This window comes from Suncus etruscus, chromosome 19 (assembly GCF_024139225.1).
Source record: "Suncus etruscus isolate mSunEtr1 chromosome 19, mSunEtr1.pri.cur, whole genome shotgun sequence".
NCBI classification, from domain to species: Eukaryota; Metazoa; Chordata; class Mammalia; order Eulipotyphla; family Soricidae; genus Suncus; species Suncus etruscus.
The window spans coordinates 27,347,198-27,374,836 of NC_064866.1; the positions used below are offsets into that span (position 1 = coordinate 27,347,198).

The 27,639-nt window shown below is 40.6% G+C and overlaps 1 protein-coding gene across 1 annotated transcript in view; it reads right to left on the bottom strand.

The window, feature by feature from the left end:
- Window positions 1-27,054, bottom strand: part of AKNAD1 (AKNA domain containing 1) — a 51,423-nt gene extending 24,369 nt beyond the window's left edge. Inside the window, exons 1-5 of the mRNA XM_049765603.1 lie at window positions 26,065-27,054; window positions 24,778-24,817; window positions 24,525-24,673; window positions 24,375-24,437; window positions 19,177-19,316 (exon numbers count right to left, since the gene is read on the bottom strand). Of these exons, the coding sequence (XP_049621560.1) occupies window positions 19,177-19,316; window positions 24,375-24,437; window positions 24,525-24,673; window positions 24,778-24,817; window positions 26,065-27,054 (1,382 nt within the window). The remainder of the gene's footprint in view (window positions 1-19,176; window positions 19,317-24,374; window positions 24,438-24,524; window positions 24,674-24,777; window positions 24,818-26,064) is intronic.
- Window positions 27,055-27,639: the final 585 nt, after the last annotated feature.

The following is a 27,639-nucleotide window of genomic DNA, read 5'->3' on the forward strand; positions in this document are numbered from 1 at the left end:
CCATCTGCTTCTTCATCCCCCAGGACTCACTTCCTCTTGCTTGGGGAGAAGAAGGGAACTACGGGGAACAAAGGAGGGACCTTACATGGGTGGTGAGTTTGAAGCTGGAACATTGAATGCTCCAAATTCTGTTACTTAAAGCTTTGTAAATCGTGTCTGGAGAGAGTCCAGGAGGGAAGACACTTGCCTTGCATGAGGCTGCAGTGGCCACAACCCTACTTTGGACCTCTAGCACCACTAGGGATCACTCTTGAACACCAAACCAGGACTAGGCATGCCTCCAGGAGCTCAGCCCTCAATCCCCAACCCCCTCAAAAGTCCTTTGTAAATCTAATTAATTAAAAACTCAAATTCACCTTCTTTGAAAAACCACCGTCCCTTTAATGGTCATATAGTTGACACCCAACTAATACGTCGTAGTATGAACTGAGCCCTATTTTAAGTACTTTGTCTCTATTAATTTCTGTCAAATGTCATCACAACCCTGGGAAGCAGGTTTATTATCCTCCATTGCAGAGGGGAAAACTAAAGCACAAAGATTACACAATGTTATGAAGGTCACAGAGCTGAGAAGTGACAAAGCCCATGTGTGAATCTAGGAAGTCTGGCTTCAGAGTCATAAGGAATTTCCTGCATAGCATGTTTTCATGTTTATAAGTTGGTTTTATTCGTTCATTATATGTCCCACATCAAAACATAAGCATCTTGAGGAATTATTTATCTGCCATGCTTATGTTGTATCCCTTGTACCTAAAAACTACCTAATGGTGGGGGCCAGAGAGATAGCATGGAGGTAGGGCATTTGCCTTGCATGCAGAAGGTCAGTGGTTTGAATCTCGGCATCCCATATGTCCCCTGAGCCTGCCAGGAATATTTCTGAGCGTAGTGCCAGGAGCAACCCTTGAGCGCCAGGTGTGACCCAAAAACCAAAACAAAACAAAACAAAACTACCCTAATGGGACCAGCAGGTAAGATTTTTGCCTTGCACAACACCAACCTGGGTTCCATCTGACACTCCATGTGAATCCTCCAGCCCTCTGTCAGAAGTGATGCCTGAATGCAGAACTAGGAGTAAGCCCAGCACCCTGGAGGATGTGGCCCAGAAACAATAACAACAAAGACAGTGGTAATTGAGTTAAATTTCAAATTGTGTCTATGTATATTATCCGAAAGAATTTAACTTGAGACTAAAACAACGCAGATGTGTGCTCTGGAAATCATTTTTATGTTATGTTATTCTTTATTTAGAAGAGAGAATATAAATCTATTAAGAAGAAAATATATTTCTGCCAGGCAGTCTACAAAAACAATAAAATTTACCCCCACCCAAAATAACTACAGCAATTCATCAGTTTAAACTGCATTGTTAAGGGCCAGAGTAATAGTACAGTAGGTAGGGCATTTGCCTTGCATGTGGCTACCTAGGTTTGATTTGTAGAATCCCAGAGGTCCCCTGGGCCTTCCAGGAGTAACTCCTAAGTGCAGATGTGGTCCCAAAACCAGACACGAATAAACTACATAGTTTCATCTTAAATTTAAAAGATATGGAGTGAGTGAGAAATGGCTGCATGTGGGGGTTTCCAGGCAGAGTGCTGATTGCTCTACCTGCAGACTCTACACCGGGCTGTGCTTCTTCTGAGGAAACTGAGCACCGGAAGGGAGCCCTGTCCTACTCTTCTCTGTCTTTCCTGAACTCTGGAAGCTCTCCTCAGAGCCCTGGGAAGCTAACTCCAAAGAAACTACATTCGGGAGCTACCCAGCGAGCCAGTGAGTGAGTGAGAAATGGCTGCAGGTGGGGGTTTCCAGGCAGAGTGCTGATTGCTCTACCTGCAGAGTCTCCACCGGGCTGTGCTTCTTCTGAGGAACTGAGCACCAGAAGGGAGCCCTGTCCTACCCTTCTCTGTCTTTCCTGAACTCTGGAAGCTCTCCTCAGAGCCCTGGGAAGCGAACCCCAAAGAAACTACATTTGGAAGCTACCCAGCGAACCAGAAACTGAGCACCTGAAGGGAGCCCTGTCCTACTCTTCTCTGTCTTTCCTGAACTCTGGAAGCTCTCCTCAGAGCCCTGGGAAGCGAACCCCAAAGAAACTACATTCGGGAGCTACCCAGCGAGCCAGTGAGTGAGTAAGAAATGGCTGGATGTGGGGGTCTCCAGGCAGAGTGCTGATTGCTCTACCTGCAGAGTCTCCACCCGGCTGTGCTTCTTCTGAGGAAACTGAGCACCAGAAGGGAGCCCTGTCCTACCCTTCTCTGTCTTTCCTGAACTCTGGAAGCTCTCCTCAGAGTCCTGGGAAGCGAACCCCAAAGAAACTACATTCGGAAGCTACCCAGCGAGCCAGTGACTCTCCTCAGAGTCCTGGGAAGTGAACCCCAAAAATACAGCATTCTGAAGCTGCCCAGCGAACGAGTGAAAACTACGCCTGACCAGTGGGGCCCGACTGTGAAAAACTGTGAGTGCTGCCTGTGTGTGTCTCTCTGCTATCCTGTTGCGTAAACCTCCTGAGAGTGGGCTGAAAAGAGGCTCCAGAAGGCACTTAGCTCCACTTCGCTACGCAGCCGTGCGCTCTTTCTAAAAAAAGAACACCATCACAAGAAGAAAAAAACCACACTAAGAATTGTACTGGATCACAGAAGCAAGAATTTCTCTCCAGACTGTCTTCTCTGCTGCGTGCTTGGGCCTAAGATTTGATCCTGTGTGAGGCTTCATCCACGGAGGACTCCCCTACCTTGGAGGCAAGTCGGCCCATCCAGAAAGGGCGGAGCCAGAGAAGTGTGTTGCCTGCATCATATAACCAATGAATACCACCACAACACGTAGAAAAACCCACAATACAAGTGTGACAATGGGGAAACAACGCAGGCCAGCATCAGACATAGAGAATGAAGATGACAATTCTGATGACCAGTTAATGACCAACCAACTAATCAATCTCTCAGATAAGGACTTTAGAGTAGCAATATGGAATATACTCAAAGAACTCAAAGAAACCATGAATAGAATATAACAGAACACTAATAAAAATCAAGAAAATATGAAGACAGAAATCACAAAACTCCAAACTGAAATAACATGTCAAATAACAGGCCTGAAAAAATCAGTAAACGAAGTGAATGACAAAATGGATAAGCTCTGGGACAGGGTATCGAAGCTGAGAATAGACTTGGTGCTGTGGAAGATGAGATACATAACAATTCCATACAACAGGAGAGATTGGAAAAAAAACTTAAAACAAATGAACAGACAATGGAAAAATTAGTCAAAGAATGGGAACAGATGAAAATAGAGGTCTATGATAAGATCAACAGAAACAACTTAAGAATCATTGGAGTCCCAGAGACCCAGGAAGAAAATTTCCAGGAAGAATCAACGGTCAAGAACATCATTAAAGAGAAACTCCCAGAGCTAAAGAATATATGTGATCAAATCCTGCATGCTCGAAGAGTACCAACCAAAAGAGACCCAAGAAAAACCACCCCAAGACACATCCTAGTCACAATAACAAATCCCACAGATAGAGACAGAATTCTGAAAACAGCAAGATCAAAAGGGGAAATTACATTCAAGCAAGCATCCTTGAGATTTACAGCAGACCTGTCACCAGAAACACTAAATGCCAGAAAGCAGTGGTGGGATATTGTGACAAGACTGAATGAAATGAATGCTTCACCTAGAATACTGTACCCAGCAAAACTCACTTTCCGGTTTGACGGAAGAATACATGGTTTCACAGACAAAAAACAGCTCAGAAACTTTACAGACTCAAAACCAGTCTTAAGAGAAAAACTGAAAGACCTAATCTAAGACAAGACTGACCAAAAGACACACCAAATTTCGATATAAAGATGGCATTAAATCCCAGGACAATCTTTCTCTCAACGTCAATGGACTAAATGCACCAGTTAAGAGACACAGAGTGGCTAAATGGATCAAAAAACTCAATCCAACCTTCTGCTGCCTACAAGAAACGCACCTGAATAGTCAGAACAAACATAGACTCAAATAAAAGGCTGGAGAAAAGTTATCCAAGCAAACAACACCCATAAAAAGCTGGAGTGGCCATACTAATATCAGATAATGCAAACTTTATACTCAGGAAGGTTGTAAGGGACAAAGATGGATATTTTATATTAATCAAGGGGTATGTAGAGCAGGAAGAAATAACTCTCCTAAACATATATGCACCAAATGAGGGGCCAGCAAAATATTTAAAACAACTGTTGACAAATCTGAAAAACAATATCAATAACAACACAATAATTGTGGGGGGACCTCAACACTGCTTTGTCAACACTGGATAGGTCAACCAGACTGAAACCCAACAAGAATATACTAGACCTGAGGAGAGAAATGGAAGAAAGAGGCCTAGTGGATATATATAGGACACTCCATCCCCAGGAAACCTGGATACACATTCTTCTCCAATGTACATGGGACATTCTCCAGGATAGACTACATGCTGGCACATAAAACATACCTCCATAAGATCAAGAGGATAGAAATTTTGCAGACTACCTTCGCTGACCACAAGGCTCTGAAATTATTTGTGAATTCCAAAGGGACTCAGAAGAAAAACTTTAACACCTGGAAGTTAAACAGCCTCATACTCAATAACCAGTGGGTCCGAGATGAAATCAAGAAGGAAATCAAAAGGTTCCTGGAAACAAATGACAATAAAGACACAAACTATCAGAACTTATGGGACACAGCAAAAGCAGTACTGAGAGGAAAATTTATAGCTTTGCAAGCACACATCAGGAAGGAAGAAGGAGCTTACCTGAGTAGCTTAATGACACAGCTAATAGAACTAGAAAGTACTCAACAAAAGGACCCAAAAATAGGAAGACAGAAGGAAATAACAAAGCTGAGAGCAGAAATCAACGAAGTGGAAACCCAAAAAACAATCCGAAAGATCAACGAAAGCAGAAGTTGGTTCTTCGAAAAAATAAACAAGATTGATAGACCACTGGCAAACCTAACAAAGAGAGAGAGAGAAACTTGATAACTCGTATTAGGAATGAAAAAGGAGAGATCACTACTGATAAGACAGAGATTCAAAGGGTAATCAGAAACTACTTTGAAAAACTCTATGCCACTAAAAATGAGAACCTGGAAGAAATGGATAAATTCTTGGACTCTTATAATCTTCCACGGTTGAAAGAAGAGGATGTAGCATATCTAAACACCCCCCATCACCATTGATGAAATAAAAATGGTAATCAAAAGTCTGCCCAAAAACAAAAGCCCAGGCCCAGATGGATTCACTAATGAATTCTATCAAACTTTCCAAGAGGAACTACTACCAATCCTGGCAAGACTCTTTCATGAAATTGAACAAGTGGAAACACTCCCAAATAGCTTTTATGAAGCCAACATCACCTTGATACCTAAACCAGACAGAGATGCTACGAAAAAAGAAAATTACAGACCAATATCGCTGATGAATGCAGATGCAAAGATCCTCAACAAAATCCTGGCAAATAGGATTCAATACCTCATTAAGAAGATCATCCACTACGATCAAGTAGGTTTCATCCCAGGAATGCAAGGATGGTTTAACATCCGTAAATCTATCAACATAATACACAACATCAACAACAAGAAAAATAAAAACCACATGATTATATCAATAGGTGCAGAGAAAGCATTTGACAAGGTCCAACACCCATTCTTGATCAAAACTCTCAGCAAGATGGGAATGGAAGGAACCTTTCTCAATATAGTTAAGGCCATCTACCACAAGCCAGTGGCAAATATTATCCTCAATGGAGAAAAACTAAAAGCCTTCCCTCTAAATTCTGGCACAAGACAAGGCTGTCCTCTCTCACCACTCCTATTCAACATAGCACTGGAAGTACTTGCTATAGCGATTAGGCAAGAAAAAGATATCAAGGGAATCCAGATAGGAAAGGAAGAAGTCAAGCTCTCACTGTTTGCAGATGACATGATGCTCTACTTAGAAAACCCTAAAGACTCTACCAAAAAGCTTCTAGAAACAATAGACTCATATAGCAAGGTGGCAGGCTACAAAATTAACACACAAAAATCAATGGCCTTTCTATACACCAATAGTAATAAGGAAGAAATAGACATTAAGAAAACAACCCCATTCACAATAGTGCCACACAAACTCAAATATCTTGGAATCAACTTGACTAAAAATGTGAAAGACCTATACAAAGAAAAACTATAAAACTCTGCTCCAAGAAATAAGAGAGGACACGCGGAAATGGAAACACATACCCTGCTCATGGATTGGCAGGATTAACATCATCAAAATGGCAATACTCCCCAAGGCGTTATACAGATTCAACGCTATCCCTCTAAAGATACCTATGACATTCTTCAAAGAGGTAGATCAGGCACTTTTGAAATTTGTTTGGAACAATAAACACCCTAGAATAGCTAAAGCAATCATTGGGAAAAAGAATATGGGAGGAATTACTTTCCCCAACTTTAAACTTTACTACAAAGCAATAGTTATCAAAACAGCATGGTATTGGAATAAGGACAGACCCTCAGATCAGTGGAATAGGCTTGAATACTCAGAAAATGTTCCCCAGACATACAATCACCTAATTTTTGATAAAGGAGCAGGAAATCCTAAATGGAGCAAGGAAAGCCTCTTCAACAAGTGGTGTTGGCACAACTGGCTAGCCACTTGCAAAAAATTGAACTTAGACCCCCAGCTAACATCATGTACGAAGGTAAAATCCAAATGGATTAAAGACCTCGATATCCGACCCCAAACCATAAGATATATAGAACAACACATAGGCAAAACTCTCCAGGACATTGAGACTTCAGGCATCTTCAAGGAGGAAACTGCACTCTCCAAGCAAGTGAAAACAGAGTTTAACAGATGGGAATATATTAAGTTGAGAAGCTTCTGCACCTCAAAGGAAATAGTGCCCAGGATTCAAGAGCCACCCACTGAGTGCTAGAATCTATTCACCCAATACCCATCAGACAAAGGGCTAATCTCCAAAATATACAAGGCACTGACAGAAATTTACAAGAAAAAAACATCTAACCCCATCAAAAAATGGGGAGAAGAAATGAACAGACACTTTGACAAAGAAGAAATACAAATGGCCAAAAGACACATGAAGAAATGCTCCACATCACTAATCATCAGAGAGATGCAAATCAAAACAACAATGAGATACCACCTCACACCACAGAGAATGGCACACATCACAAAGAATGAGAACAAACAGTGCTGGCGGGGATGTGGAGAGAAAGGAACCCTTATCCACTGCTGGTGGGAATGCCGTCTAGTTCAACCTTTATGGAAAGCAATATGGAGATTCCTCCAAAAACTGGAAATCGAGCTCCCATACGATCCAGCTATACCACTCCTAGGAATATACCCTAAGAACACAAAAAAACAATACAAAAATCCCTTCCTTACACCTATATTCATTGCAGCACTATTTACCATAGCAAGACTCTGGAAACAACCAAGATGCCCTTCAACAGACGAATGGCTAAAGAAACTGTGGTACATATACACAATGGAATATTATGCAGCTGTCAGGAGGGATGAAGTCATGAAATTTTCCTATACATGGATGTACACAGAATCTATTATGCTGAGTGAAATAAGTCAGAGAGAGAGAGAAAAAACGCAGAATGGTCTCACTCATCTATGGGTTTTAAGAAAAATGAAAGACATTCTTGCAATAATAAATTTCAGACACAAAAGAGAAAAGAGCTGGAAGTTCCAGCTCACCTCAGGAAGCTCACCACAAAGAGTGATGAGTTTAGTTAGAGAAATAACTACATTTTGAACTGTCCTAATATTGAGAATGTATGAGGGAAATGTAGAGACTGTTTAGGGTACAGGCGGGGGTTGGGTGGGGAGGAGGGAGATTTGGGACTTGGGTGATGGGAATGTTGCACTGGTGATGGGTTGTGTTCCTTTTATGACTGAAACCCAAACACAATTATGTATGTAATCAAGGTGTTTAAATAAAAAAAAAAAGAAATATTACAGGGTACAAAACATGATGTTCTCATCTTTCTCAAAGGCAATTTCAAACACAGGATAATATTTCTTGTATTTCGACTTAATCCTTTTTTCTCTCGCCTATGTATAAAGTCAGTTATGCTGTCTTAGGTTAATGAAAATATATTCCAATTATGCAGAAACTAATGATGTCTTGAACTCTGCACTAAAATAAAACGTCTATCACTCCTAAAAAAAAATTTAAAAGATATTTCAAAATTCAACACTTTAAATGGTTTCTAATTTTTTGAAGTGGATTTCTTTCTTCCTTTTGTTGTTGTTGTTGTTGTTGTTTGTTTTGGGGCCATACCCAGAAATGCTCAGGGGTTATTTCTGGTTCTGCTCAGAAATTACTTCTGGCAGGCTTGAAGGACCATATGGGATGCCAAGAATTGAACCTGGGTCAGCCATGTGCAAGGCAAGTGTTCAATTCATTGTACTATCATTCCAGCCCCCAAAGTGGATTCCATTTTAAATAATATGATGTATGGTCTCTACAGTTGAATCTTCATGAAAATGTTAAAATTCAATTCAGATATTCCATGAATTAGGAGTCTTTAGATGAACAAACACATTCTTATAGCTTTCAATTAGGCTATCAGTTGCTGTCTTACCTCATTTGAGTGTGGAGGGGATGTGGATGCCAACCCAGTAGAGACAAGTGAAGCTGTCTGTGGAAGAAAGGGAGCTACTGTGTGTTTGCTTCTATAAGTCTTCTTTTCAACGTTTTCAAGTAGCACCTCCAACTTCAAGATTTTATCTTCCATTTTTCTAAGTAAACATAAAAAGGTATGTCAAAGAATTCCAATGAATGAAGTTTCAAAAAAAGGATTAATGGAAAACAGGTACATGAAAAGAATGCTTATCATCAGTTATTAGGGAAATTCAGATCAAGATGATAATAAGATATCTTACACTGTGAGAATGGCACATATCAAAAATACTGGAAACAGTCTTGGCAGGGATGTGGTGAAAAAGGAAATTTCATCCACTACTGATGGGAATGTTGTTTGGTTCAACTGCTATAGAAAACAGTATGGAAGGTTCTCAATAAATTTGGAATTGAGCTGCCATATGACCCAGAAATTCCATTTTTGACTCTTATATACATATATATGACATAAGGGCAAATACAGGGTGATACCATTTATATGTGGTATTTAGAATAACTGCATGAGGGAATATGTCATTCATTCAAAAGGACATATGCTCACCACTATTAATCACAGCATTCAGGTTAAAGTTCAACAACAAATAAGTAGATCATAAAGATGTGGATAGTACATAGCTCCAAGGAATCATGTAATCATGTAATTTGCTGCAACATGGATGGAACTCAAAGGTATACTAAATAAAATAAGCCAGAGGAAGAAAAAAATACAAGATGATATCACATGTAGTTTTTATTTTTAGGATTTTTTCTTTTTTTTGGTTTTTGGGCCACACCTGTTTGACACTCAGGGGTTACTCCTGGCTATGCACTCAGAAATCGCCCCTGGCTTGGGGGGACCATATGGGACGCCGGGGATCCAACCTCGGTCCGTCCTAGGCTAGTGCTGGCAAGGCAGACACCTTACCTCTAGTGCCACCTTCCTGGCCCCAGGATTTTTTTTTTTTTTTTTTGGTTTTGGGGCCACACCCAGTGAGTGGCACTCATAAGTTACTCCTGGCTATGAGACTCAGAAATCGCTTCTGGTTTGGGGGACCATATGGGAAACCGGGGGATCGAATTGCGGTTCATCCTAGGTCAGTCCCTGCGAGGCAATCACTCTACTGCTTTGTGCCACCGCTCCGGCCCCACATGTAATTTTTAGAATAACTGTATGAGGAAATATAATGGCTTAAATGGGGGTTGTCTACAGCACTCTTGGCCCCAGAGTATAGTAAAGAAAAGGAAAGAACTAGAATGAAGGAGGAGAAAGACAAATGTGAAATACCTGGCAACAGCAGTCAAGAGGATTCAAGTACATTGGTGGTAGTAAGGAAGAACTACACACCAAACCATGGAGTCAAAACTTTGAAATCATGAGACCCAAACTTCAACAACCAAACTTTAAAAGGTGCCTGCTGGGGTCAAAATGGTAGCACAGCAGTGGGGCATTTGTCTTGCAAACGCTGACCCAGGATAGACCCAGGTTTGATCACTGGCATCTCATAAGGTCCCTGGAGCCAGGAGCAATTTCAGAAAGCAGAGCCAAGAGTAATCCCTGAGCACCCCAGAAGTGGCCCAAAAACAAACGCTAAAATAATAAAAGGAAATAAAAGGCACCTGTTCGAATGGCAGCTGGGGCAGAAGAGATATGGGGTGGACTCTGGGAACATTGGTGGAAAGATGTTAACATTGGTGGTAGGATTGATGCTGAAACATTAAGTGTCTAAATGTCAACTTTGAAAACTTTGTAAACCAAAAATGTTAAATAAAAAATTAAGAATTAGGGCCCGGAGAGATAGCACAGCGGCGTTTGCCTTGCAAGCAGCCAATCCAGGACCAAAGGTGGTTGGTTCGAATCCCGAATCCCGGTGTCCCATAGGGTCCCCCGTGCCTGCCAGGAGCTATTTCTGAGCAGCCAGGAGTAACCCCTGAGCACCGCCGGGTGTGGCCCAAAAATAAAAAAAATTAATAATAATAATTAAGAATTAATGGAGAAATATTTAATGTTCATGGACAAAAATCTCAAATTGTCAAGACAAAAGTTCTTCTCAACTTGATTTTAAATTCAATGAAATTAATTTAAATCCAAGAAAATACCTTGTGGTTATATGGTTAAAGAATCCTAAAGTTTACATAGAAAAAAGAGCCAAAACAAATGGACGAACAAGCACAAGGTCAAAGGGCTTAAAGTGCCCAGATTTAATACTAACATAAGTAGTAATTAAGATAGTGAGGTATAGGGCTCGGAGAGATAGCACAGCGGCGTTTGCCTTGCAAGCAGCCGATCCAGGACCAAAGGTGGTTGGTTCGAATCCCGGTGTCCCACATGGTCCCCCGTGCCTGCCAGGAGCTATTTCTGAGCTGACAGCCAGGAGTGACCCCTGAGCACCGCCCGGTGTGGCCCAAAAACCAAAAAAAAAAAAAAAAAAAAAAAAAAGATAGTGAGGTATAAGTAAGTAAATGAATGGAACAGAAGAAATATTTCAAAAATGGACCCGCATAAGTGATGCTAAACTTGACTTTTAGTGAAAGAGTATGAGTAAGTCAGTGGAATAAAAGTTTGTCTTTAATAAATAGTACTAGGGCAATTGGACATCTATTTAAAATTTTTCTATTTTTTATAAAAATATTTTAAAAGTATTAAAAATAAAAATTATCTTAAATTTATTTTATTTATAAAATAAAATGTAACATTTCTATAAAACTTACATCCTTCACAAAAATTAATTCAAAATAGAACATATACCTAAAACTAAAACCCAAACCTTAAAATCCAGGAAGGTAACATAGAATGAACTTGAGTATTTTTATAACCAAAAGCATGAATCTATGAAGGAAATAATAATAATCTGGTCTTTAATAAAATTTAAACACATCTTTGCTTGCTGAACAGATAGTAGGAGGATGAGAATATCACACACAGAATGGGAGAAAATAATTGAAAAAACACTTCTGATAGGGCTAGAGTTTAGGAGTTAAGATTCTTGCCTCGCACATAATCCAGCCCAGGTTGATCTCGGACACCCCAAGGCACCACCAGGAATTAATGAGTCAATGATCCCTGAGCACAGAAGTCCTGAGCACCACTATATGTGACCTTAAAACAAGAACATTAACAAAAAAAAAAAAAAAAAAAAACAACCCTACATCTTATAGGCAAATTTTTAATTTTATTTTATTTTATGTTATGTTATTTTTGGTTTTGCTTTTTGGGGGGCCACACTCGTTTGACACTCAGGGGTTACTCCTGGCTATGTGCTCAGAAATCGCTCCTGGCATGGGGGAGGCCATATGGGACGCCAGGGGATCGAACTGTGACCGTCATAGGCTAGCGCTTGCAAGGCAGACACCTTATCTCTAAAGAGCACCACCACTCCTGCCCCTTATAGGCAAATTTTTAAAAAGTAAAAATATCTTGCATTTCTGTATGAGAACAATGAAGCAAAAGAGAAAATAAGCAATAAAAACCATCCCATTTATAGTTTAATTGAAAAAAGTTAAAGGGCCAGGAGATGGCTGAGGTAGCATATGCTGCTGAGTCCAGTCCCTGCTGACTTGTCTCTCCGCTCCCCCAGCATTGACAATTGTGGCCTTGGTAAGTCCACACAAGATAGAATCACTGTCAAGCATTGATAGAATTAGCACCTAGGCACCATGTATGTTCCAAAAACAAGCATGAGCAATAATACACGTGTCTTGTACACAGCTGAATTGGCTGGAGGTTCAATCCCAGGCATGTCATATTATTTTCTAAACCCTCCTGGAGTGATCCCTGAGCATCTTTAAGTGTGGCTCAAAAATACAAAAATTAGGGGCCGGCAAGGTGGCGCTAGAGGTAAGGTGTCTGCCTTGCAAGCGCTAGCCAAGGAAGGACCATGGTTCGATCCCCCGGCATCCCATATGGTCCCCCTAGCCAGGGGCAATTTCTGAGCACTTAGCCAGGAGTAACCCCTGAGCATCAAACGGGTGTGACCCGAAAAACCAAAAAAAAAAAAAATACAAAAATTAAAAAAAAAATCTGTAAAACTCTAGAAAGTCTGGGCCGGAAAGATAGCACAGTGGTAGGGCATTTGCCTGGCATGCAGCCACTTTGAATGGATGGTGGTTCAAATCCTGGCGTCCCATATGGTCCCCCATGCCTGCCAGGAGCGACTTCTGAGCACAGGGCCAGGAGCACCTGAGCACCGCTGGGTGTGACCCCAAAACAACCTCCTCAAAAAAGTCTGACAGAAACATAGATAATATTAAGAATGAGAAATGAAAAACTCCTGATGAAAAAAATGTAATCAAATGAAACTGAAAAATGTATTATCAATACAGTTTAAAATTCAAATGAAGGGGCCAAAGAGAGTACAGTGAGTAAGGTGTTGGCCTTGCATACAGCTGACTCGTGTATGTATGAATGTATGTGTGTATGTACGAAGTTCAATCCCAGGTTCCCATATTCAGGTTCCCTCAAGCACTACCAAGAGTGATCCCTGAGAATAGAGCCAGGAGTAAGCTCTGATCACTTCTGGGTATGGCTCCCAAACCAAATAAAATAAAATCCAGATGTGGCATAGAGAATACAAGGGTAAAGAGCTTGCCTTGCATGCAAGGCACCAAGAACTTTTAGGATTTCAGAGTACAGAGCCAGGAACAACCCCTGAGTAATGCTGGGTGTGGCCTCAAAACCCTAATTAATTGAATGAGTAATTAAAATTCAGATGAAATGAATCAGTCTCATGGAAAATGTACTTAAAATCAAAAGTAAGTAGGGAAATCTGAAATGTCTAATAGCCAGATGATAATAGAAAAGATATGGGGCCAGAGAGATAGCATGGAGGTAAGGCATTTGCTTTGAATGCTGAAGATCTGTGGTTCAAATCCCGGCATCCCATATGGTCCGTGAGCCTGCCAAGAGAGATTTCTGAGCATAGAGCCAGGAGTAACCCCTGAGCGCAGTCGGGTGTGATCCAAAAACCAAAAAAAAAAAAAAAAAGAAAAGAAAAGAAAATAGAAAAGATCATTAAAATGTACCCACAAAAGTTACTCAGTTCAATTGGCATGCTGGAGTAGATATTTTAGTGAATCCTAGAACCCTTGAACATAAAAAGAAAAGGGGAGCTTTCGCCAAGTGGATACACTTTTCTAATTCTATAAGTAGACATTAGGTTATTAATAGATTAAAGTAGATAAGCATAATAGCCTTCTAAGTCTCATTTGATTAGTTTTTTACATTAAAAAATCCTATGCCTGGGACAAAATAATATAATAATTAAACAGAGGGAAAGGTATTTTCCTTGTATAGGACTAATCCAGATTTAATCCCTGACACTCCACGAGTGATCCCAGAGTTCAGAGACAGGAGTAAGCCCTGAGTACAGCCAAGTGTACAGCCCCCAAACAAAAATCCTGAGCCAGAGGTAGCACAACTATTTGCCTTGCATGCAGCTGACCCCACCTGGTTGGACCCCCAGCACTGCATATGGTCCCCTTTGCATCACCAGGAGTGATTTCTGGGCACAGAGCTACAAGTAAGCCTTAAACACCACCAAGTGTGCCTCCATCTGCACACCAAGGGCACCCCCACACTAGTCAATTAAATAAATCCTATTTCAGTAAGCTGGGGACAGAAGGAACCCTCCTTGATGGAGCTTATCTTCTTGGCCTATAGCTAAATTTTACACTTTACTAAATTACCATTATCACTGGGGGCAACACCAAAATACCTTTCATTAGGAGAATCCAATATTGTTCTGGAAATATAGAAATGGAAACAAAGTATTAAAAAGAAATGTAGAGTTTCCAGACACCACAAAAGGACCTAGGGGAGAGTAAAAGAACATGTACGAAGTCTGTAGATATTCACATGACAGTATACTTCAAGGGTGGAGAAACCCTGTATCTTTTAGGCCAAGGGAATTCCCTTTCTAATCTCCCAAATATTTACTGTGCCTATGCAAAAAAAAAAAAAAAAGAGAAAGCACAAATTAATTTTTTGTTTTGTTATTGTTGTTGTTTGTTTTCATTTTCTTTCTTTTGTGTGTGTGCTTTGTTTGGTTTTTATTTCAGGACCATGGCTATTGTGTGGTTGTTGTCTTTATTGCTGTGGTGCTTTTCGGGGTTTTTATTTGTTGTTTTTTTTTTTGTATTGTTATGTTTTTCTTCCTTTTTCCCTTTCTTCTCTTAAATTGATATTTATAGCCTCTTAGAAGGACTCCTCCCATTTTTTGCTTGTTTGATTTTTACCCCATTTTATATTTTTCTTTCCTTCAAACAGAACCACATAACTTGTTAGAAGCATCTTGTTCCACCTCACAAATTGAGGGGGAAATAATGGAAGGTACTAAGACCAAAGAGTCGTATGAACATTAAGTAGAAATAAAAAATGATCAGACTTAAGCAGCAAATCCAAAGCCAACAACAAACAACAGAATTGATACCCAATGTACAACAAGCTAGACACAGAGGGGACCACTTATACTAGCAGCCCAGGGAATGGGGGGTGGGTAATGGAGGGGGAGCTGGGATGCATGCTGGGAACAGGGGTGGAGGGAGGACAACACTGGTGGTGGGAATGCCCTGGGTTAAATGTCACTTTGTACCTAAAATATTACTGTGATAGATTTGTAATCCACTTTGGTCAAAATAAAAATTATTGTAAAAAGAAAAAAAATGTGGAAAAAAATAAAGAAATATGATTGAGGGGCTGGAGTGATAGCACAGCGGTAGGGGGTTTGCCTTGCACAGGGCCAGCTCCGAACAGACCTGGTTTCAATCCCCGGCATCCCACATGGTCCCGCAAGCTTGCCAAGAGCGATTTCTGAGCATAGAGCCAGGAGTAACCCCTGAGCACAGCTGCTAGGTGTGACCCAAAAACCAAAATAAGAAAAAGAACTGTGAATGATTATAAAGTTAAAGGGGTGTGTGTGTGTGTGTGTGTGTGTGTGTGTGTGTGTGTGTGTGTGTGTGTTGCCAAGGACTGAACATTCCCAGAAGTTCAAAAGCTTAGGAGAAAATAATGCCTGGGGTACAAGGAAAACCTATCATTACTTTTAAATACTTTGGCTCTATAGATAAAAACCAAAGTAATCAACAAAACATTAAGACCAGAATTGCATAAGCTTGCCCTGTTCTAGGTAAGCATACAATATTTTTAGTTCTTGCAGAGAATGATTATAAAGACAATGTGGATTATTAATATTCAAGAAAAACGGTTGAATAGCTTGGAGTACATTTAACAAAAATGTATAAAAAATTTAAAAAAACATGCTCTTATTTGCTAACACTCATTGCAATTTTTTTTTGTTTATTTAAGGGGCTACTCCTGGAGGCTAGAGGCTACTCCTCTAGCTTTGAGCTAGCTGGTTGTGCTCAGGGGACTCTGCATGAAAAGCTTCTGCTGCAATTCATTGAACTATCTCTCTGGCCCATCAATGAAAAAAAAAATTTTTTTTTTGGTTTTTGGGTCACACCCAGCAGCACTCAGGGTTACTCCTGGCTCTATGCTCAGAAATCACTCCTGGCATGCTCGGGGGACCATATGGGATACCAGATTTGAACCACTGTCCTTCTGCATGCAAGACAAATGTCTTACCTTCATGCTATCTCTCCAGCCCCTACTCTAATCTGTAAATTCAGCACACAATTGAAATGGTATTTTCTCAAACAAAATGAAGTAAAATTTGGTGAGTCGATTACAAGGTGCAATGATAAGAAAATTGTTTTTTTTAAAGGAAACCTTTCTATATATATATATATATATATATATATATATATATATATATATATATATATATATATATATAACTATTATAGTTTATACTGGTGTGGGAACTTTAAAAAGAATCAGCTCGATGGGGTGAAATAAAACCAGTATCATGTTCAAGTGGACACACATAGAGGCATACATGTTATCAGCTAGTGGATGTGAGAGCTAAACAAGGGAAACTGAAAGTTTAAAGGAAGTAGTGAGGCAAGGCCTCAAGAAATAGGGAAAGATAAATTCAAGAACTATGGCTGAGAGGTTGTAATGTAATGAAGAAGGAAAGAGGTGGGAAGCAATAAGATATAAGGGTGTTCAGAATGCATTTTTGAGATAATTTGCGATTTATTTCATAAAGCAAAAGACAAGACTGTTGATCCCAAAGGAGGAGCGTTTTGTCAATGGGGTGATGCTCTGTGCTGAGGGCTTGCTGTGCCAGGACATGTGCCATGTACAAGGTTCTCTCTCTCACCCTCAAGATCTCTCCAGCCCAAGAGAAGGAATCACTGGAGGTAGAAACCCATTCCTTTGACTTAGCTTCTAGTATTGAAAGCATCAAATGGCTGTCAGATTCTAGACTGACAAAGGTGGTGTGGATAATGCAACCAAATGTATTTGCATATTAGGAAAATAAGATGGAAAAGTAGCAAGGTTTTAGTAAGTGCATACGATTTGACTGAAGAGATTAGATTATGTGTGAGCTTCTTTTTCCTACAAAATGTCATTTGCAGTGGCCTTTGGACTTGACACTGAAGGTTCTTAACATACTGAGACCTCAAGAGGTATGTGACATTCTGCTTTTTGTCCCATGAGGCCCTGGGGAGAATGAGAGTGTCGTTCTCCAGTGGATCCATTATAGTTGTCTCTGGGGGCGCAGTAACTGAGTGTGGTCAAAGGATGAGTTGTCCCCAGCCCCATGGTTGATGGTTTCTCCTATGTGGGGGATTTAAAATGCTCCTAATTTATTCTGGTGCTTCCCAATGTGGATTTAACTAAAATATATAAATGACACTGAGTAACTTATCTCTTAATGTGAAGAGGCCTCTAATTTAATTTAATCTTGGTTTGGGGTCACACTGGTGGTGCTCAGGGTTTATTCCTGGCAGGCTCAGGGATCCTTATGAAATGCCAGGGATTGGATCCAAGTCAGCTGCATGTAAGGCTAACAGTTCTCTACCTTCTTTTTTTTTTTTTTTTTTTTTTTTTGGTTTTTGGGCCACACACGGCGGTGCTCAGGGGTTACTCCTGGCTGTCTGCTCAGAAATAGCTCCTGGGGACCATATGGGACATCGGATTCGAACCAACCACCTTTGGTCCTGGATTGGCTGCTTGCAAGGCAAACGCCGCTGTGCTATCTCTCCGGGCCCAGTTCTCTACCTTCTGTGCCCAGAGGCTCCCCTTTTAAAAAACAAGAGTTTTGGAAAAAGAAGATCCTTACTCTATTCATTTTAAAATAAATAGTGAAAACCTGTGGGGATATCAGGGGGAAGAAAAAGTCTTGGCGTGAGGTTGAATCTATAGTAAAGCACACCATTTTTGCTATCAAATCACTCAGGTACTGTGGGAGACAGAAGTTTCACTCATTTTGAAAACAGTAAGATTGTACTTTAGGGAAAAATGCCACATGACACTGGTGCCAGAATATAAATCATTGAACTATCTTAGCAACAAGAGTGATTTTGTGTTAAAATGCTATGAATAGAAAGATACTGAACAAAAAAATTATTAAGCATACGTTCTTTTTCTTCTTACCATGAAACTGTGGAAACAATTTGAGTTTGAGTCTTGGAATATATCTTAGAGCTGTTTGGATTAAACAGAGAGAGGATCTTGGTGCCATAAAGATGGCAAATTAGAAACATGAATATGAGTGGGCAACCTGATCTGTAAAAGGTGCAGTAACTCAGGGATTGCCTGATTTTAATTTTATTTGGGAGATATGAAGAGTTAGGACATATCCAGTGATGTTCAAGAGGTTTCCCAGCTCTGGACTCAGGAATCATTCCCTGATGCCATGCTCTGGGGACCATGTGGGGCTAGGAATCAAACTGGAGTCAGCTGCATGCAAAGGCAGGGGTTTACTTCCTGCACTATCCTTCTGACCCAAGGAATCCTTTGACTTTGAAGTTCAAACTCTTCCCTGTGCTAGCATCAATGACCCCTCCGACAAACATTACCCAAGTCAACAATGATTTGTTCCTCCACTGCACCTTTGGTCTTGTCTGGATGGGAAAGAAATGGGAAGAAAATAGAAGAGGGGAACTAGGCCAGGTCATTAAAGGCAGGAGGAGAGTTGATCTTTTTGGAGGTATCTCTTTTTTGAGTTTTTATATATATATTTTTTGTTTTTGTTTTTGGGTTTTTTGGGTTTTGGTTTTTGGGTCACACCCGGCAGCACTCAGGGGTTACTCCTGGCTCTACTCTCAGAAATCACTCCTGGCAGGCTTGGGGGACCAAATGGGACGCCTGGATTCGAACCACTGACCTTCTGCATGCAGGGCAAATGCCTTACCTCCATGCTATCTCTACAGCCCTATATGCTTTTTCTTGTACTCCCAAATCTCAGAACCAATTATAACACAATTCAACAAAATGAAAAATGGTCATCCCTGATTTCTCTTCCTAGACACCACAGTTTCTTTGGGGGCACCCCATTGGTGCAGTCCCTAGCAGACAACTTTAACTAGAGCCTGAACACTATATTTATTGAGTAGGGTGGCATTGCTCATAGCAAGAGTCCCCCTCTGCTTCACACAGTCTAAGCCTGACCTTTCTGGGTCACAGTTGTTGACAGCCGGGTACTCATGCTTATAGACCAGCTGTTGCTGTGAAGTCAGTTGTTCCTTCTCTGATGCCAGAACCTCCTGTTCTGGAAATTTAAGGTAGAAATCCTGTAGATTCTCCAGAATCTGTAGAAGTGGAGAAAAAAAATCACTGAAATCATTCACAATAAGTCTGTATGGAAAACTACTTCTCCCCAAATATAGCCTACAGTAGTGTCAAAATGAAGTCACCATCCTTCAGTGGCTGACTTCCTTCAGTGCCTCATGTTAATCTGATATATGACATTTAGATAGCCCCAGAGCCTTGGCAACTTTCCCATCACCCTGGGAGCACGAGCTGAGCTCTATTATTCCTTCCAACATATCCTCCAGAATCCACTGAAAGGACTCTGGACTTCCTTAGTGAAAATGACTAACATTCTATTTGCGGGTTGACTTTTAGCTGATAGAACACCTTCCTATTGGTTCCCTTGCTGAATCTTCACATTAGTGTGGTAAATTGTGTCAGTTAAATTATAGTATCCAAGTTGCAGTGAGAAGGAAATTGAAGTTCGAGGAAGTATGTTTTATGCCACGTGGATCATAGAAATGACCTGAAGCTGGAGGGCCTGGATTTGGATCTTCAGCCCTTGGTTGACGCCATGGGGCAGCAGGAAGTCAAGCCAAATGGATCTCCCACATCACCACGCATACCTGTGCACATCATTGATTGCAGGTGGGGGGTTTTATCCTGATGTAGAGAGACTTCAGTCCTGCAGCTTCAATAAATAAGCACTTCCAACTACTTGTATCTGACTCGGCCAGAAATGTGAGACAAAATTTGTGCCAGGTGCTAATTCCCTAATCTTGGGAATTTGTTGTGATAGTGGTTTGGGGTCACCCCTGGCAGAATTTGGGAGCTACTCTTGGCTATGCTGGTCTTCTTGGTTTAAAGGGGATCATGTGGGGCCTCAGTTGCAACCAGTCCTCCTCTGTGCAAAGCATCTGCTACAGTACTTTGTGCTCTCTCCCTAGCCAGTCGCAGGGATTTTACTCCAGTTGAGAAATATTACTGATTTGGAGCATTTTTTATCATGGCTCAGAGGAAGATGTGAGACTGGTCAGGCTGAAAGAATGTTATCGAAGAGATAGTTGTGTCTTGGCTCGTATTTTTTCGACCTGGGATTCTGAATGTCTGCCTTGCTGCTCACCTAAACAACATCTTCAGCTTCACTTCTTGTTGTTAATGTGCTGGTTTTAACCCTTTGTCGCCATTGGCTTGACCCATCATCCCTCATCTCCCACAAACCTGGCACAGGGAAGGTGCTTGCACACAGCTGACCCATGTTACCACATATGATTTCCTGAGCACTGTCAGGAGTGATCCCTGAGTGTAGAAGGAGTAACCGTGAGTACAACCAGGTTTGGCCCCTCAAAAAAAATCTGTCCTAAATTAATCTTCTGAGTAAACCATCTGATTCTTTCCATATTTTCAGTACTGATGAGTTTATTCTTTGAATATATAGCTATACCACTCTCTCACATCACTAGAATAACCAAAACCCTGAACTTTCTTCCTCATTACTGCCTTTCTCTTCTTCCTCCCCCCCCCCCATTTGATTTCTTTTCTCTAAAGCACCCCTTCCTCTTTTTTTTTTTTTTTTTTTTTTTTTTTTTGGTTTTTGGGTCACACCGGCGGTGCTCAGGGGTTACTCCTGGCTGTCTGCTCAGAAATAGCTCCTGGCAGGCACCGGAGATCATATGGGACACCGGTATTCGAACCAACCACCTTTGGTCCTGGATCGGCTGCTTGCAAGGCAAACGCCGCTGTGCTATCTCTCCGGGCCCACCCCTTCCTCTTTTTAAAAACATTTTTTTTGGCTTCTACAACTCTGCCCCATCTAGATCAACCTTGGTCTTTCAGATCCCTCCTTGCTGTGTCCTATATATCTTTCTTGGTTTTCCTGCTCCTGGTTATTGATTGTTGTGATTCTGTCTTTGGACATCTTCATGTTATTTCTGGTCCACCTGACCTACCCCATAGCTTCAAACCACAACCAAATAAATATTCTAGCCCTGACAGTCTTAGATCCAGATTTCCTTCTGAACCTCTCTAATCGAATATTTATTCAGTGACATCTCAAAGTTCACCCCAACTGAATTTGACACTTGGCCTTTGCTTCACACCCATTCTGAACCGGCTCCTCCACTTTTATTTCTGACCTTTCTTTTGCCTAAGCTAGAAATCTGGAAATCACCCAATCTCCTCCCTTCTTTCACTAACCCACTTCGCTTTTCTATCTTTAAACCTCTTATTTAACCCCTTGTATTTCTATGTCCCCTCTTCATCTTTGTCAGCCCTGATTCAGGTCCTCAAAACTTGTTACCTGGATCTTGGCTTCCTAACCAATCTCTGTCCCTTCAGTCTTATTTACATAAGATCACCAGTTCTTGGTTTTAAATCCTTCAGTGTTGCTCCAACATTCAGCCTTAAGATGAAATCTAAGCTCCTTAGCATGATTTAAAATGTTGATGCATAACACCAGTGCCTCACTTGGATGTAGTTTAATACAATGGAATATACACATTAAAGGCTTATCATGATGTAGTCCTCATCCACCCCTCTATCTATCCTCCCTTTTTCCTCTTCATCTCCTGTGCCTGCAGTTCTTCACATTAATTACCATACCATACAATTTATTATACTCTCAGTACTTCCTTCTGCCTGGACCTTGGTGCCTGCTGATTTCTGTTCCTCGGAACAGCCTGTTCTCTCTACTCTGCCAAGCTTAATTATATTCCTCCTATACTGCCCAGAGTCACCTCCAGGAAGCCTTCCAAAGTGCCTTATTTTAATTGCCAGAAGCAGCCAGTTCTACACTGCCTGTAGCAATGTATCACCAGCTTTTTATCCTTTTCTTTTTTCCAGTCTGTTCTAAGAATATAGTACCACAAGTCATTTGGAAAAAAAAAAGTTTCTTTATTGCCAAATTACTGGTGCCTGGTAGAGTTTAAAACCTGATAAGTAGCTGATAATTGTTTGTTGACTAAATAAGCTAGTTTTTTAAATTAAATTAAGATGATATATACATAATGAATTAACTCTCTTGGAAGTGGATCCTCCTTGTTTTGTCTCTGTTGTTTGGTTTCTGAATTAGAGTCTGTACTGAGCTTGATTTGTGTCCTGTAGACCCTGAATGTTGCCTTGATGCTCACCCAGTGGACAAAACATCTTCAGCACCTATTGCTCCTGCTACTGATCTCAGCCTTTTGCCCCCATTGGCATAACTCCATAGCCCACATTTCTCAATTTCCATAACCCTGGCACTGATAAACGCAACAGGGATGATGACAATATGAATCAATGATTTCATTAAATGCACCAACAAGCAAGGAAATCTAAGTTGTTGCTTTGGTTTTTGGTTTTTGGGCTACACCCAGCGGTGCTCAGGGAATACTCCTGGCTCTATGCTCAGAAATTATCCCTGGCAGGCCTGGAACACTATATGGAATGTTAGGGATTGAACCCAGGTCAGCTGCATGCAAGACAAATGCCCTAACCACTGTACTATCATTGCTAGAGCCTCTCAAATATCTTTTTTATCTGAAAACTGTTACTTCATGATCAAGTCTAGGAGTTTTTAATTTTATTTATCAATTTACAAGATAGTAGTAGGTATTTTTTAATGTACTCAGTTTTTATTGCTTAAGTGTTTTTGTTTTAGATTCTGGAGTTTATAATACAGTACTAATTGTTACTTATGCACATAATCCCAACACCACACCCATTACCAGTGTATTTCCCTCCTGCTCAGCCCCCCAATTCAATTGAGTGGATTAGTTCTATTATGTTGCCTTTGGCTCTTTTCTGCTCTCTTTCTATGTATATTTAAGTCCCACACATAAGAAATATTATTTTGTATCTGGGCTTTTTTTTAAAATGTTTTTAAGCCACACCTGGTGATATTCTGAGATTACTCCTGGCACTGTACTCAGGAATCATTCCTGGTAGGGTTTGAGGGACTATATGGATGCCAGGGATCTAACCCAGGTTGGTTACATGCAACACAAGTACCCTACCTGCTAAGCCATCTAAATAGTTCCTGTCCCTTTCTGGCTTCACTAAACAAATTCTAACAGCTTTTGTAACTAGTAACCCCTTGATCCCATCAGCCATATATGAGCCTGCCTTTCAAAAGAGCTGACATGAGCTTCTCTTGGGCTCCCATGTGCACAGATTATTGTGAGGAGATTGGTGAGAAATAACAGCATGAATAATAGAACTCTTGAGGAAGAAATAAGGCTAATGAATTCTCAGCACATTTTTGCCCTTGTAATTCGAACATTGCTGATCAGTGTGTGTCTAGTGTCATCAGTACAGAGAAAATAGGGTACTGTGAAACTTTTTATACCCAGGTCAAAAATCTCCTAAGCAGTACTCAAACTGGGTCACTCCTGACAGTATTTTGGCCCAGTGCTGCTGAAGCCCTACAGTGCTGGGGAAGCACAAGGCACTCTGGTAGTGTTCAGGGGACATTGTAGTATCAGGAATGAAGCTAGGGAAGTTTGGATGCCAATCATGTATTCCAACCCTTTGAGCTATTTCTTGATCCCCTGGTGAAGATTTATTTTTTTAAGTTTTGGGGCTACACCCAGCTATACTCAGAGGTAACTCATGGCTCTGCACTCATGAATTACTTCTAGTGGTGCTCAGAAAACCATATGGTATAAGTGGAGCCCCAGGCTCCAAAATAAAGACCTGGTGAGACACAGGTCTGAAAGCAAACACTGAAGCAGGAAATAATCCACACAGGTAAAATGTATAAAAATGGATTCAGGAAATCCAGCACTCAGGCAAGGAATTCTACCACACAAGCCTTCAACTCCTAAGAAAGACAGCAGCTTAGAGGAGGAAGACCAAAGAATGAGTGCCTGCCTTCCTTGGATCCCTGCTTTTATTTACAAGAGCCAGGCCACACCTAAGGGTGGGAGAGGAATACCAAGTAGAAATAATCCAATATTTTCACCACTAGATCACACCCTAGAGTAAAGTATGAATATTGATTAGGGTGGGACCAGTGATCCAACAATACAGGGTGCTGGGGATCAACCCAGGTTGGCTGCATGCAAGGAAAACACCCTACCCACTATCTTATCACCCCAGCTTTTAATAAAGATTTTTAAAAATAGTTTTCAAATGATTACCTGCTTTCTGTCTTGCAGATGATGGGAAGAGTCTTGTGCTATGGTTTTAGAAAATTCTTCTACCTTCAATGAAAGAAGAAATACGTTCATTAATGGCTTGATACCCCTTGTGTTTGAACTGGTCTTTATAATGAACTCTAAAAGCATTACTTTTGTCCTCAGTTGATCTGTCTGTTCTTTCAACTTCTGACACATCTGGCAACCTTGGTATATCTTTTGAAATATGTAAGAAGAATTTAAGGAAACGTTTCTGTGACCAGCTGATGACACTTTAAAAGGACTGATGTCTGAGTCCATTCCTATACAAGAAAGTAGTCATTTTAGCCACCATTTATTTCAATTTAAGAGTATAATTTTTTGAAATTACTAATTTTTGCAATTTTTAAATCCCAAAATTTAATACCTGGAGGATGTTCCTGGTGGAAATGGACTGTAGATTCCACCTACACAATCAAAGGAGAAGAAAAATTATCACTGATGCTAATCCAGGACGCCATCTTGTAGAATGAACCACTGGGTTCTTGTCATTCTGGAGAAGGCTATGTAGAGCAGATGCTCTGATAACAAGGCTGACCTCCAGGATGACCAGGGGCAGTTGTATTACCATAAACCACACATTTCATTGCAATATAAGGCGGATAGTAATAGAACCTGCCTCCTAGGCCTTGTTTCAAATAATAGATCTCTGATGAGGAACAGAGACAGTGACCCTCAGCATGTTTGGATCTTGAGAGGAGGTGGGATGGTAAAGAAGATGAGGAAGTTGGAGGTGGGATGGTAAAGAAGATGAGGAAGTTGTTAAAGGGAAATAGCATGTTATATGAATAGTTATTAATATTGTAGGCTCCAAGTAGGCTCTTAAAGTCAGTTCACGTTAGCATTAATATTAAGGGCGGTGTGTGTGTGTGTGTGTGTGTGTGTGTGTGTGTGTGTGTGTGTGTGTGTGTGTAAGAAACAAGTCAGGCCTCTGGAGAAAATCTAGTAATGGAAGATGAAGACCAGTTTGTGTACTTAATATTCAAATTGAGTTAATGAAAATTATTCAAATTATAATCCATTGCCTACTCAGATAATCACTCTGAGTAGCGAAGCAAATAAGGATGGGAAGGATGAGGGCCCAGAGATCTGTCCAAAGAGGAATTGAAGAATTCCCTGAGAAGAAGCAGATCTCTAGGAAGCAAGAATAGAATGCTCTAGATGAAGCAGAAACTCGAGGTTTCAAGAGAAGTTAGGGACCATCCAGAAAACAGAAGTGATTTTTAAGAGAGGTTAGCTAAATTGAAAAGGAGAAGATATTTAAAAAGATGAAGGGTGAAATTTAAGGGTGAAAGTTCTGAATTTCATTTTAGTACATGTAGGACCAAGGAGACGGACTCAAAGGCTAGAATTACAGAGCCATGTTTTGACCCATTGTACTATATGGTTCCCTTGAGCACCACTAGGGACGGCCCCCAAACAAACCAAAAATAACCTCCTTACATTTTTGTGTATTATCCAGCCCTGTGTCATGTGACCATAAGAGAGTGACACACTTGATCTGAAAGCTCAAAGTGTTCCATCAGATCTGTGTTCAGAACCTCAGAACTGAAGCTCAGCTCAATGGACAGTCCCATCCCATACTCAAAAAAACCCAGACTGATGAAGATGAGCAGCAGCCTGATGGTTGTTTCCAAAATCAAGTTTCACTCACCTGAGTCTGACCCAGAGGTATCATGGCTTCCTTTTTCTGTTCATGTTTTTCAGTACAGTTCAATCTAGCCATGCTTTCTAAAATGTCTTGCACAATGGCCAATTTATTTCTCAATGTAGGTGTAAATCTGATTTGCTTATCTACTGTAAGTGATCCGTCAATTTTGTTATTTTGAGGGCTATTTGCTTTAGGAGGAACCTTAGGGCAATTAGAGCCAAGGTCATGAACTTGACCTTGGCCATATTTGAACCCGCTGCCTGAACTTGCTTCTTCAGTCTTTTGCTTCTGGAGTGCCTGCCCTTGGCCACATTTTTGTTTGTCAGTTTGGATCTTGATTTGAGTTAGAAAATTTGAATTTTCTTCATTACACCAATCTTTAGTAGCTACTGCCCCTCCTAAAACAGTAGGATTTTCTTCTGTCATGCTTGGAGAACAGCTGTGATCATTTCTGTTTTCACCATTCCTCTTGCAGCGAGATTGATTCGAGAGTTCTGGGAATGGTTCTTTTAGCTGTGATTTCTTAGCATCATGCAAAAAGCTACTTTTAATAACAGCTTCATTGTGACTGTCAGTTTGGGAGGTCTCTGGAATAGTTTTACAAGCAATGCCTTGACCATTTAATACTTCCTCTTTGGAAAAATGATGGAGTAAAATACTAGAAATATTGGTCTTTGGAGAGCCTTCCTTATCACCTAGAGGATGAAGATGAGTAGCATTCCATTTCTCTTGTGAAGATATATTATTGACAGTATTATCAATCCTTATATTGGGTACCAAAGACAGGCCTACATTTCCATAGGTTCGTTTAGGGGGGTTCTTTTCTTGAGGATTACATATTGTGGAAATTATTTTATTTGGGGCATCATGGATGTCATTTTTGGAGGTAAAGTTACAATCGCTGTAAATCTTAATTTGAGTGAAATCCCCATCGTATGGCAAGTCCTCCTGTTGCTGAGAAGTTCTATCTTCAGAGAAATCAGCTTCATCCATGTAGAAAGTGCTCTACTTCCTTTGTCAGGCCTTGAGGTCCTCAACTGTAACAATCGATCTGGCTTTCATTGGTTGTCTTCATTATGTGTCTTATTCCATGCAAAAACAATAAGAGCCACATGGTTAAGAGGATGAAATAATATACACACTGCTTGTCCTGGGGTCTGTGCCAGAACAAAGAGGAGATGAGGGGTACTCAAATACTTGGAAATTCCCACCCCCAAAAATGATTTTGGGGGCTGGAACAATAGTACAGTGCTTTGCTTGCAAAGGGATGGCTTAAGTTTGATGCCCTGAACTCTCCCAAGTCTGCCAGGTCTGACTCTTGAATGCAGAGCCAGGAGTAAGCTCTGAGCACTACAGGTATGATTCAAAAACAAAACAAACAAAAATCCTCATAAAAAATAAAATTTCTGAATTAAATCAAATTACAAAGTAGAATCTCTGAAAAATAAAATAAGATCAAAATAAAGATACATAGTAATAGAGCATAGAAAACCCAAGACAACAGAACTGGAGATATCTAAAGAATTGAGTTTTGAGGGCCCGGAGAGATAGCACAGTGGTGTTTTCCTTGCAAGCAGC